The following is a 13377-nucleotide window of genomic DNA, read 5'->3' as shown; positions in this document are numbered from 1 at the left end:
TTATGTATACAGTGTTCTGCTTACATGTATGCCTGCACGCCAGAAGAGGGCACTATAGATGTCATTATAGATGGTCATGAGCCATTGTGCGGTTGCTGAGAATTGAACTCAGGACCTCTGGGAGAGCAGTCAGTGCTCTTAACCACTGAGCCATCGCTCCAGCCCAAATTATAAAAACTTAAAAAAAAAAAAAAAAAAAAAAAAAAAAGAAGAGGGAGTTTAAAAAAAATGTGAGTGTGGTGTGTGTATAGAAAGTAGGTGTGTGCACATTTGTGCAGGTTCCTGTGGAGACCATAGGAGGGTATCAGAGTCCCTGGGGCTGGGTTCTAAGAAGTTGTGAGCTACCTGGGATGGGTGCTGGGAACTGAACTTGAGTCCTCTCCCATCTCTCCAGTCCCTAAGCGACTCTTGTTGATGCTTTGAGACAGGGTCTCTCTATGTATCCCTGGCTGTCCCAGAACTTGCAATGTAGGTCAGGCTGTCCTTGAACTCACAGAGATCCTCTTGCCTCTTGCTTTCTGAGTGCTGGAATTAAAGTTATGCACCACCATGACTGTCCTCTAAAGGAAAATTTTTACATAAATGTTAAGCGCCAGGGTTCAAAGAATAGTGGGGTTTAAGGAAAGAATTAAGCTATAGCCAAGCATGTGTATGGGCTTCTCAAGGGAGAGCTGATAAATTTCTTAACATTAGCCATATATACCATTTTAATTTGACTTTCACGTTACATCTCAGAAGGTTGGTAAGAATCTCCCCTTTTATTATTTTCCTCTCTCTCTTTGCTAGGTAAAAATTACAGGTGGCTCTGGAGGTGGGTGATATTCTAGTAAAGTGAAATAAAAAAACCACTAAGGTTGCAGAAGGGTCTTGGGGTATGTTTTCCCATACATGGGGTATTGGGTGAAAAACCCTAGAAAGTCAAAGGTTTCGGGGTAGGAGTAGAAACCGTAAACAGATGTTGAATGGGCTAGAATTCTGTTTCTCATCTGGGAGGAAGCCTCAGGGGTGAAGAACGCTTTTCTCTTTTCACGACGTGATGATTCTATCCTGTGTCACGATGTTAGCGTGGTAGTGCAAACATATTTTCTGTCTCTTATGCTGAAAGTCAACTTCCCCTGCTATTCGGTTAAATTTGATGCTTGAAGAAGATGTCCCACAGGTATCCAGAGGCTTCTTGGGTGGCCGCTGTGGGTAACGACAGGCTTGGATCTGGACTACTGTGTGGGACTTCTGGCAGCCCGTTCCATCCAGGTTTCTGGGTTCCTGGAAGCAGGGCTGGGTGAGCGACTCTCCCTAAGTCGGTTCTTTGGGTCCCTGTCTTCTCATCTCTGTCATAGGCATCACTGTAAGGCCATTTGAAGCTTGGAGGATAATGTGTGTGTGCAGTAGAGGCGGTGCAGTGGTTAACAGCTGGGAATAAGGACCCCTCACCCTGTCACAGGCTATGTGACCTTGAATCCATTGCTAGTTACTCTGTGCCTTGGTTTATTCGCCTGTGAAGTTTCACATTTTATAGTTATGGAGAGGTCAAAATGAGTAGATTTTTGTGAGTGCCTCAAACCAGTCACACAGCTTTTTGAGCGGCCATGTTTGTCAGCGCTCACTCTGTCTGTGGCCTTGCATGAATTGAATGTGAATCTACTTGTTGCTGATCCTTCCCTGCTGAAGACCAGCCAGCTCTACCTTGGGAGAAATGACCTTTCAGCTGGCCAGGGACTCTCAGAAGGAACTGGTTAGTCCGGTCTGGATTCTGGAGACTTCTAGGAGTCACTTTGCCCTTCCTCCACTGGAGGGACCGGGTGCCCGGGTGCCGGGGCTGGGGTTTGCTGGGCTTATGATTTGCAGTAAATTGAAACTCTGGGGTCCTAGGACAAGCTCTGAGTTAGTGTCTTGGCCTCTCGGAGGTCTCTGCAAATGTGCCAATGGTCTCTCAGGCTGGGCAGATGGGTTTGTGTGTGTGTGTGTGTGTGTGTGTGTGTGTGTGTGTGTGTGTGGTGTACATGTGTGTGTGTGGTAGTGAGTTTTATTTCTCCATCTTTAAAAAGATTCATTTTGTGTTTCTTCCTCTTTCTGTCTGTCTGTTTATCTGTCTCTCTCTCTCTCTCTGCATGTGTATATGATAGTAGGTTTTATTTATTTCTCCACCTTTAAAAAGATTTGTTTTATGTTTTTTTCTGTGTGTGTGCGCTCGCGAGTGCGAGTGTGCATGAGTGCATGTACACTGTTGATCAAAACCCTCAGAGACCAGAATAGGACATCAGATCGTTAGAACTGGAGTTCCAGGCAATTGTAAGCCACTGATGTGGGTGCTGGGAGCCGAGTTCAGGTCCTTGAAAGAACTGGAGCTCCCAAACATCCAGCCATCTCTGCAGCCCTCTACTTCTTCACTTCGGGGGAAAAAATCTGTTTCAGTTTTTATTTTTATATTTTTTCCTCACACAGATGTGTGGGTACTTGTGTGCCTGTATATGTGGGTTTGTGCACATGAGTACAGGTGCCCCAGGAGGCCAGAGCAGTTTTGGATCCCCTGGAGTTGGAGTCACAGATGGCTGTAATCTACTCTGGGAACTGAACGTCAGTCCTCTGTAAGAGCAGTAAGTGTTCCTAACTACCGAACCATTTCTCCAGCCCCTATCTAACTATTAAAGATGTATTTATTTTTTTATTTTGTGTGTGTTTGAGTGTTTTGCTTATCTATATGTCTAGTGTGTGTGTGTGTGTGTGTGTGTGTGTGTGTATGTGTGTATGTGTGTGTGTGTGATGCCCCAGAGGCCAGAAGATCCCCTGGAACTAGAGTTAGGGATGGTACTTAACTCCTGTTAAACATGGGAAGGTCAACATCAAAATGTTGGGTCCCTGAGTATCCCATTTGAGCTCCCAAGGAGGAGATTTGACTCTAGACTGGACTTCAGCCAGTGATGGGGGTTGAAGTTGGTTATGGGTCCTTTACCTGATGTGGGACTGACTGTTCTAGGTAAGAAGGACAGTTTGTGCAAAGCACAGAGGTGGTCACAGCGGGATGTTTGACGAATGCCTGAGGCCTATGCAGCTAGAGGAAAAGGGAATGGGGTGGAAGGGTGCCATCTTGTTTCCAGAAGGGCAGCCTATGGGTGGGGGATGGGGCTTCGGGAAGCCAAAGATGTGAAAAAGCTGAAACTGGAAACATCAGGTTGGCATTGTGAAGTCAAGTCTGGTGCTAGGGTCGGGCCAGGGTGTGTGTGTGTCTGAGGTGCATAGCAGAGACAGGCATAGCAGAGACAAAAAATGGCCCCCAGCTGTGGCGTGTCTGAGGTGCATGTCTCTTTCTGAGCCTTGGAGGGCTAGGCGTGGTGGCATGGGGCCCCTCTCCTGAATTTGGTGAGAGCCTGGAGGTGTGTACATTCCCTGAGCTCTTTATCTGTGCGCCCCACCTGCCTACTTCCTCCCCACCAGCAGTGCTGCTTAAGGTAAACCCTGCATTAATTTGCCCGGAGTAAGTAGGTACTCATTTGTAGCTACTACATTAAGATAATTGCTATAAGGGTCTGTTTGTGTAATATGCAAACACATTTTGACAGCAACAAACCATTTTGCTGTGAATTATAAATAGACCCCTTGGGTGGTTTGGAATCTGTTTTGCATCGTATGCCTGCTGCTTGGATCCCGTTCTCATCTTTGGTGCTGATGAAGACTGAAGCTCTTCTCAGCCTCATAGATGCCCATGGTTCCCCCAGAAATAGGAATAAGTTTCCTCACGGTGGGGGCGTGGGGGAGACTCTGGACACAGGCAGAGCCAGGCAGGCTGGGAGACAGGACTAAGGCTCAGAAGCACTGAGGCAGGACAAAGGCTCTGTTTGCAATGTGACTTGTCACTTTGGCATGTTTGAGGGACCTTGACTATGCTGGCCCTGCATGGGGGATGGGGGCGGGTGTGCTCTTGAGCGGCTGTGAAACTTTACTCCTCCAAGGGGTTGGGGGGGCAGAGTTGTGAGTTTCTGGTCATCACTAGTGGGAGCAGTGATGTCCGTGCTGTGTTAAGAGGCTTGACCCTCCTGTGGGAACTGGAGAATTCTCCAGATGGAGAAAGGTGGAGAGAGGCCAGGGCTATGGGCTCTCAGGCCCCAGTTCCTTCACTGGCTTTTGTAATCAATTTTCCCTTTAAGGTGTGGGCACAGGGTCCCAGCCTGGGTGTCACCCCATACCAGCCAGGTCCCCAGTGAGCTGCTTTTCAGCGTGGATGATTTTGGATTTGAGAAGTGCTGAGAGAAAGTGGGCTGCTAGTGGAGCCTGGCATTGGTGTCCTGCACCCTGCCAGGGAGGCGAACCTGATCCCGGGTATGCATCTGGGGCCTGGGCCAGTGGCTCCCCAGGTCAGATCCTCAGCACCTAGAGTTAGGTGACATGGAAAAATTACCGGTGCAGGCCAGGGGAGGCTGCCACAGGGTCATGTCTCTATGTGATCCATGGGAGAGCTGAGCCATCTGCACTGGTGTAGGAAGAAATGTCACTCACAGGACTAGGAAGTAGGTGATCTGGAATTACAGGTGCCTTAGTCAGGCTCCATGTGTCTCTATGGCGGTTGTAGGTGTGAGACATGTCGAAGGGATACCCGGGACACACAAGGCCCCTCTCTTCTTGTCTACTTTGGGTGTCATAGCCTTGGCCCTCTCCTGGGACCTTTACCTCCTCTGTGCCTCCCTTCTTTCAGGATCTCCTGCCAGCATTGCCCTGGCCACCCCAGAAACTTGGCAGTAGGTTTAGCAACCGCCCTGCCTGCCTGTCTGACCACCCAGATGGGGCAAAGCTCCAGGCCAGGGCCACACAGCGGCACGGGGACAGAGTCCTTCCCGGGATACAGATGACAAGGGCTTCAGTGAAGGAGGGAGAACAGTATGGGGAGGGGAAAGGGTGTGTGGCAACTGGACAAGGAAACTAGACTTGTCACTGTTAGCATGAGAGAAGCTGCAGCAGGCTGGAGAGATGGCTCAGAGGTTAGAGCACTGACTGCTCTTCCAGAGGTCCTGAGTTCAAATCCCAGCAACCACATGGTGGCTCACAATTATCTGTGATGAGATCTGATGTCCTCTTCTGGTGTGTCTGAAGACAGCTACAGTGTACCCGCATACATTAAATACATTAATAAATCTGAGAGAGAGAGAGAGAGAGAGAGAGAGAGAGAGAGAGAGAGAGAGAGAGAGAAGCTACCGCAATTAGGCAACTAGCTCCTAATGACCCTAATATTAGACCTACTCTCCTGTTAGAGGTCACCAGCCTAACATCACCCCTGCAGGGGCCTTTAGCAGGGAGAACTCACTCACCCAGTGGAAAACTTGCAGAAGCACAAAGTCAAAAGTCACGAGCTTTCTGTCCTGGGCACTGATCTATGGATGATCTTGGGTTGGTGTCTCTACTTACGCAGCACAGAGCTCTAATAAATACAGAGATTGGTTGTCCCCAGGGCACAGTGGTTAAGATGGGTGTGTCCCCTCTGTCACTACTTCCAGTCCTTGCTAATATTTCTTAAATATTTCTGTAGCCTGAAGACTGAGAGGGGTGGGTTTTGGTTTTGAGACAGAGTCTTGCTGTGCAACCCAGGTTGGCCTCACACTTACTAGTCGGTACGATGTCACCAAGTGTACACATCCCCAGTGCTGACGAGTTTCATCCCTTGGCCTAAAGGGGTCTAGCCTCCCTGCTCATCAGAGCACAGAACTGCTGAGGTGCCTGTAGTGATGTCTCCTGGCTATGGTTTCAGTTTCCATCTGTATTTGAAGACATGTACTTTGTCAGCTCTACTGTGTTTTAGTCAATGAAATTAAGTCATTCTGTCTGTGCTTCTCACTCCCTCTCTCTCTCTCTCTCTCTCTCTGTGTGTGTGTGTGTGTGTGTGTGTGTGTGTGTGTTTAACTGGGGTCCAGAAATGCTGGGGTTCACATGACAGCTGTTCACTTTGGCTGTTGGCCAGAAGCCCTTTCACTGTAGTGGTTGACTGTAGGTCTCACAACCATCTGTGGGTATCTTCCTGTTGAGCACCTCAGGGGAAGGAGTGGCCGAATCGGCTACTTGCATCCGGCAGCTCTGAGTGATGCTTTCTAGTGTTTTAGCTCTTAGGCCTGGGTGCCTGCTCTCTACAGTGTGTGTCTGGATCGCAAACCTTGATACCAGTTAGTGTTATAGCCCTCAGGCCCGAGTGTCTGGACCCCAGCCCTCCAGACTCCGGTGTTCTAGATATCAGGCCTGGGGGTCTGAGACTCTGAGCGTTTGACTGCTCCCTGTTGCTCTGCAAGCAACCGAGGCCCTCTTTTTCTTCAGGTTTGCGTAGCTCTTGTCTCCATCACACTTGCTTTTATTTGCTCCTGCCTTAGCTTCTGGAAATCTCCTCCTGTGCTTTTATTTTGGTTTGGTTGGTTATTTTGTTTTTGTGGTTGTTGATATTTATTTGCTTTTGGTTTGCTTAAGAAAGTATATCACTACATAGCCCTGGCTGGCCTTGAACTCACAAGTAGCTGTCTGCCTGTGTCTCCTGAGTACTGAGATTAAAGGCATGAGCCATCACACACAGCAGCTTCAGATGTTCTCTTATTGCTATTCCCATTGCCACTGCTGCGATTGCCACCACCTCCCTTTCTTCCTGTTCTCCGCTCAGCAAACTCGACCCATAACTCAAGCCAGACAAGACCCCAGTATGGAGAGGGGGAATGGGCAGGAAGTCCCGCCCCTAGCTAAGGACCTGTTTTGCTAGAAGGAGAGTTAGCGTTTTTTGTTTTTGCTTTTAAGATCGTAGCCCCTGGTAAGTGGACCATGCTCCAGTGGAAAACCATAAATCCGAGAATATATGGGCAGCACACATTTGGCTTTCGTGGGTTTAGAAAAAGAAAACAGAAAACAGGAAATTGGGTGGGTAGGGAGGCAGGGGTGGATCTGGGAAAAGTGGAGGAGGAATGTGACTGTGATTAAAACACATTGTATGACGTCATAAAAGTGAAGAGGGGAAAGATTGGAATTGAGCAAGCAGTGGACACCAGAGAGAAGCCTTTACTGGCCCCCACGCTGCAGTACCAGGGGCAGCACAGGAAACTGCCTTCCTCCCACACCCAAAGGGTTTAGTTCACATCTCCTATTCACATAGATGGAGCTGAACAAAGGTCGTGGGAGTCTGACAAGGCGTCTTCAGCAAGTGAGGCAGGCCTTCATTCAAATGGGAAACTCAGAACCAGCCAAGAGCCTTCTGCTGGGTTGTCGGGGGAAGTGCTGAGCCTCAGGTCTGGGTAGAGATGGCTGCAGAGTCATGCAGGGCTCACTGAGGCTGTAAGGGCAGAAAACCAGGGGCTGGACGGAACTTTTGGAGACAGAGCTGAGCTTCCTCAGCAAAGCAGCACAGTTGCCATGGGGCTTCCTCAAGGCCCTGCATAGCTCAGGGCAGCAGCTGGCCAGCTATTTACTAGATAATCATTCACCCAAAGCCGTGAGGGGCACCAGGGAAGGGTCTGATAATTGTCAACTAGGGAGTCAATGTCCCTCTGACTCTCAGCATCTCAGCTTAAAGTAAAAACACCTCTGAGAAAGGATGGTTACAACCAAGGCTAACTATTAGTGGTGTATCAGTGGTGTTTAATAGTGATTTGTCAATGCTTAGCTCCTGTCCTGGTGCCTTAGTGAGTAATAACTCTCCCTAACCTAGCCTGACTCCTAACTCTGTTTAATTCATGTCCCTAACAGCTACAGAGACAAGGAAGCAGCAGCCACACTAGGGGCCACAGGAGGGCCCTCAGTGGTGTCCATGGCTGGCCTGGACCCAACGCTGAGCACAAGTCACCCATTCTATGATGTGGCCAGACACGGCATCCTGCAGGTGGCAGGTAGGTTAACTATCTGGCTGGTCCCCAAGACTGTCCCGTATAGTCTTTAGGAGCTTGCAAGGTTGTGGGCTGTCACAGGCTGCCTTTGTCTAGCTGGGCTACCGAAATGAAAAACATAAAGAGAACAAGAGGACCCACCGGTGTTTCCAGACAGCAAAGCCAATGGCATCCGTGTCCCGAGTGCCGTCTGAGCTGCTCAGGGTTAGTCCCCCACCTTCTCAAGTGGATGATGTCATTAAGTAAGGACACCGCGTTGTGTCTCAGCTATAGCAACAGACATCCGAAAGGACTCTTATGACCAGCAGCCTGCTTCCGCAGGGTGTCAGGAGTCAGGGCATCATTGTGTTTCATAGAATTAGGGCCTGTGGGCCTCTCTGCATGCACTTAGAGCCAGACTCTAAGTCTTCTACACCAGCTGCCATTGTTGGCTCTTTCTTCCAAGGAGCTAAGATGCTACTGAGGTAGTGGACAAGAAGAAGTACTCTGTCCCCAAATAATTGAGAATCCCCCGGAAACAGGAGTAAAGAATGTTCTGGCACCTGCTGAGTGTAGGAAGAATCATAAAATGGCTGGGACTGATGGGCTCTTGGTTGTTTGAAGTTTTCAGTGTCCTTTTAAAAAAGCTTAGGGATAAGGGATGCTAGATCAAATATGGAGGACATGGATCTACATATCACATATCAGCCAAAGAGAGGAAAGAAGTGGTCACTTTAAAAAAAAGAATTACTTATTTATGTATAGGAGCACACTGTAGCTGTTTTTGGATACATCAGAAGAGGGCATTGGATTTCATTACAGAAGTTGGTGAGCCCCCATGTGGTTGCTGGGAATTGAACTCAGGACCTCTGGAAGAGTAGCCAGTGCTCTTAACTGCTGAGCCATCTCCCCAGCCCCCAGAAATGCACTTTTAATAATACAAAATACATATTTAAAAAATTTCAATTTAATGCTTCTTTTAAAAATATATATGTAATTTTACTTCATGTGCATTGATGTTTTACCTGAATGTATGCTTATGTGAGTTAGGGCAGTTTTGAGCTGCAGTGTGGGTGCTGGGAATTGAACTCAGGACATCAGGTTTGCACACAAACTCATTACCTGCTGAGCCATGTCACTGGCCCCAGAAGAAAGAGCAGCAACCCAACCTTTCTGCTGTGGAATGGTTTTGAGAAAGGATCTCCCGTAGCCCAGCAGGACCAGGAGCTGGCTAAGGCAGGGATGACCTTAAACTTCTGAGGCTTCTGTTCCAGAGCCTTTGGAGCAGCCAAGATGACAGTTCTGTATACCACTACCCCAGGTGAAGGGGGTGCTGGGGAACTGAACCCAGGGCCTTTGGTGTGCTAGGAGGGCACTCTACCTACTAAGTGACACACCAGGCTTATTTTGTTTTTGAGATAGGGTCTGACTAAGCTAGCTTCCACGTGCGTGTCTTTCTGCTCAGCAGACTGAGTGCTGGCTTGCCTGTGTGTACCCATCCTGGTCCCTGCCCTGTGTGTGGGGTTTTGTGATGAGTGTGTATATTTAAGGTTGTTCTGTCTGCTGGGATCACAGGCATGCACCTCCACACCTGTCTCTCCTTGCCTTAAAGTGTGATTTTCCTGACCAAGGCCCCCACCTAGCTGTCTCATTCTGGGAGCTGGCTCATGTGCATTTCCATTCTTTCTCTTCCGACCCGCCTGTCCACATATACCTCCAAAGAACATGTCCAGGGTATTCTTTTGGGAGAGATGGAGGCAGGATGGGAAGCCTATTCTCAGGGCCTTGTTGAACATGATAGCTCCAAGCCCACAGCCAACTTTGTGATTTACCGTTATCCCTTTTTTGTTGAGGAGGAGACTCCTAATGGTAGGGGTGTGTGTCTATGTGTGTCCGTGAATCCGTGTGTGTTTGTGTGTATCTGCTTGTATGTGTGTGGTGTATGTGTGTGTATCTCTCTGTGTGTGTCCATGTATGTGCTCTCTCTCTGATGTGTGTGTGTGTGTGTGTGTGCGCTCGTACAGGTGCCCACAGGCTAAGAGGCATCATATACCCTGGAACTGAAGTTACAGGTGGTTGTGAGCTACCCAACATGGATACTAAGAGCTGAATTTGGGTTCTCTGCAAGAGCTGTAAAGGCTTTTAACCATTAAGCCTTCTTTAGCCCAAGAGATGGTTTTAAAGTGTTAAGCTGGAGGCAAGGCTGAGCTTCTGGACTGAGGGTGTGGCCCTTAAAGCATATAAGATAAGGTCTCTGGGTGCAGAAAAGCACTTTAAGAGAAGTGACTTGATTTTTTGGCCTCTGTCCCACCTGCTCTGCTGGCAGATGCCTCAGAGCTGACGTCATTCACCGTGGGATATCCCCGTGGTTTGTTATAGTTTCCTCTGTGCCAGGAAAAGGCTGCCCTAGTTTGATTGCTATTGCTCTAATAAACACCATGAGGAGGACAGGGCTTATTAAATCTTACAGGTTAGGATCCATGATGCAGAGAAGTCAGGGCAAGAACCCAAAAGCAGGAACTGGAGCAGAGGCCATGGAGGGACACTGCTTGATCCTTCTGCCCATTTGGTCTGATCAGCACGTCTCAGTAAGTGGACCAGTATGGTATTTTGTGGAAGAGATGACACAGGACTGGAGAGTTAATATACCCTTGTGGTATAACTGTAAGAAACAAAGAGCTCCTGGAGGTCCTTGTGACATTTTCTTCATCAGTTGCTGCATACCATGCACCAGGATGTATGTTAATCTGCACAAGCAAAAAATCCAGAATCGGAGTCACTAGATTCAGTTTCCAATAGTCAGCTGTCATCCTCTGATCCCTCTGCTTTTGCACTGACCAGGTAGGAGGGTTAAAAGGAAATGACAAGGAACCACCACCCCTATACCTTCCGATTTCCTTCTTTTCAGTCCAGACCTTTTTCTTCTTACAACTTTATTTAAAAAAAAAAAAAAAAAAAAAAAAAAAAAAAAAACAGATACATGTACAGATTTTTGAAGGCATTTTGGCACAAAACTATATGAATATATTTTTGTTAGTACTTGACTTTCTTAAAGGTTTGATAGTATGCACTGAAATCTTACTAGTTACCATAAGCATAAAGTACGTGTAAAACAAACCATAACATGGAAATAGTCAAAGTTTTCTTGGTGTGTGTAGATTAAACATAATGATCTTTAAATGCCAAAAATTGCTACAAGGCTGTCTTCTTCACATTCCTATTTCTAGATGGTGGCACTGGTTTCTGTAACTCCTCTGGGGATACAATATTGTCTTTGGTTTACTACTTTCTTTGATAAAGCCAACTCCAACAGCCTTCATTTAGCTCTTCCTACCCTCACTCCATAGGTTAGGGAACCAATGTGGGAATCCTGCCAACTTCTAAGTCTATCTATCCCAGTTAAACATGTCTGGAACTGGGGGAATAACCATTTGATGAATTTGGGAGACGCACTGGACCTTCTGTGAGTAGAACTTCAGCCAGTATTCCATATACCTCTACTTAAACTGGAAGACTTATTTTGGGGAAGAATTCTTAAAACCAGTTTCCTAGGAGTTTTTGGAAGAAGAGGGACAGAGAGTATGTGGAGGTGTTATGGGGTTTCTCCTGGCTTCTGAGTGAAGAAACCCCTGTTCAGAGCAATGGAGGACTTGTGCCTCCTGGCCTGGGGTGCCTCCTGGGCTGGGCTGAGGAGTAACCTGCAGGAGTAGCATCTCCTCCTGTTCTCTCCTGAGCAGAGGCTTTGTAGCCTTCAGTGAACAGTGGCTAAGTGATCTTGAGATCAGGCGAAGGGAGAAGGAGAAAGAGGCCACAAACAAGAACGTATTGCCGAGGAGCCTGGACTTCACAGGTAGCTGATGCCCGGTGATGCAAGGAGAATGTTCTGGAATCTTAAACACCATCCAGGCTCTGGAGCTTCGCAGAGGAAGAATGGTGTGGTGGGAAACATAACAAACAGCCTGCCAGCCGCAGAAGTGGGAATCAAAGCCCACCAGTGCCCACACAGTGAGCTCACGTGATTATTCTGGTTCCCAGACATGGGGCCGCAGGGGAGGGAGAACAGAGGCTCTCTGGTGCAGAGAAGCAGAGGATGCTGGGAACCACAAGATGGCGGCTGTTCTGTGGGACCCAGGCTCTGTGTGTGTAGAGAGACCTGCAGACTGATGCTTTAGCTTACCGAGTCTAGTCTGACTCAGGGCCGAGAAATGCCCTTAGGTTCTGACCTTGATGGGCTAACTTTCTCTTGTGCCATTTAATCATGGTAATTTTTGGGGCTGCCATACTGTGACTCAAAACCTCAGCTGAGGGATTGGTGGCCCTCGGACATGGGCCACAGTTGGCATTGGAACCCAGTAGCACAGGCAAGAGGACCCAGTTTGGAAAACTCACTGTTTTCTGCTGTTGTGCCCAGAGCCCCTGCCAGACAGGGGAGGGGACTGTGTGGTGGGTTAGAGCACAGATCTCTGAATAAGCAGAGGCCTGGCCAAAGTTCTTAAGGAGAGAGAGATGAATGGATGCTGTATCTGCAAGCAGATTGTTCTGGAATCTTAAACACCATCCAGGCTCTGGAGTTTCGCAGAGGAAGAATGGTGTGGTGGGAAACACAACAATCAGCTGCAGAGGTGTGAATCAAAGCCCACCCGTGCCCACAGTGAGCGTGTGCGATTCTGGTTTATTCTGGTCCATTATCTTTCCAGGCGTGCAGTCTTCTGTCCTGCATCACGTTTCGGGGAGCAGGGGAGGAGAAACCCCGAGAATAGCTATAAATGGTTCTTTAAACCACAAGTGAGTTTAATAGGGGTCGTCTTCTAGAGGGGGGCTTTTGTTTTCTTCCGGGTCCTGTCCTTCAAGCGAGCAATCGCTGATGATTGGAGCTGCAGGGAAGGAGGTGGGCAGCAGCCCTCAAGGGGTCTGGAGGGCTCTCCTCGGGCTTCGCAGGGAAGTGGGGGTGGGGGCTGTGGAAATCCAGGCTGCTGGGTCCCCAGAGGCCCCTGGGATGAGGTCAGGCAAAGGGAAAAGGAGAAAGAGGCCACAAGGTGGACACCACAGGGTGGCATGGGGTTGCAGGGGAGGGAGGACAGAGGCTTTCTGGTGCAGGGAAGCAGAGGATGCTGGGAACCATAAGATGGCAGCTGTTCTGTGGGACCCAGGCTTTGTGTGTGTGGAGAGACCTGCAGACTGATGCTGAGGTTTAGTGAGCAGCAAGGGGCTGTTGTCATGTGTCCTGGCCCTCCTATAAATGAGACAGGATGTGGGATAGAAACATCCTGAGTTCTAAGTAGAGACACGTGTGGGGGTAGCTGGAGGTGTAGTGTGGCTCCCCAGGAGGGGACAGGTTTAGCCATGTCACAGCCCCACTCCAAGGAGTTTCAAACAGCAGATATTCAGTCTCAAGGTTCTGGGGTTCAGAAGTGAGAACCCAGGGACTGGGTGGGCTGGTTACTCTTGGAGGCTCTAGAAAAATCCACCCCAACTTTCTCAGAATCTAGAGTCCTGGGATTCCTTCGTACCTCTCGGCCTTTGCCTATCCCCACACTGCCCACCTCCCCTGGCCCATGGCTGT

At 48.6% G+C, this 13377-nt stretch overlaps 1 protein-coding gene across 1 annotated transcript in view; it reads left to right on the top strand.

Moving 5' to 3' along the window:
- ARHGAP8 (Rho GTPase activating protein 8) overlaps window positions 1-13377 on the top strand; it is a gene marked incomplete at its 3' end in the record, with an annotated part of 43490 nt that overhangs the window by 2488 nt on the left and 27625 nt on the right. The window contains exon 2 of the mRNA XM_080939730.1: window positions 7699-7838. Coding sequence (XP_080795856.1) covers window positions 7760-7838 — 79 coding nt within the window. The 5' untranslated portion in view covers window positions 7699-7759. The remainder of the gene's footprint in view (window positions 1-7698; window positions 7839-13377) is intronic.

Source organism: Micromys minutus (genome assembly GCF_963924665.1).
Source record: "Micromys minutus genome assembly, chromosome: 27".
Lineage (NCBI taxonomy): Eukaryota > Metazoa > Chordata > Mammalia > Rodentia > Muridae > Micromys > Micromys minutus.
This window is presented reverse-complemented; position numbering and strand designations above follow the sequence as displayed.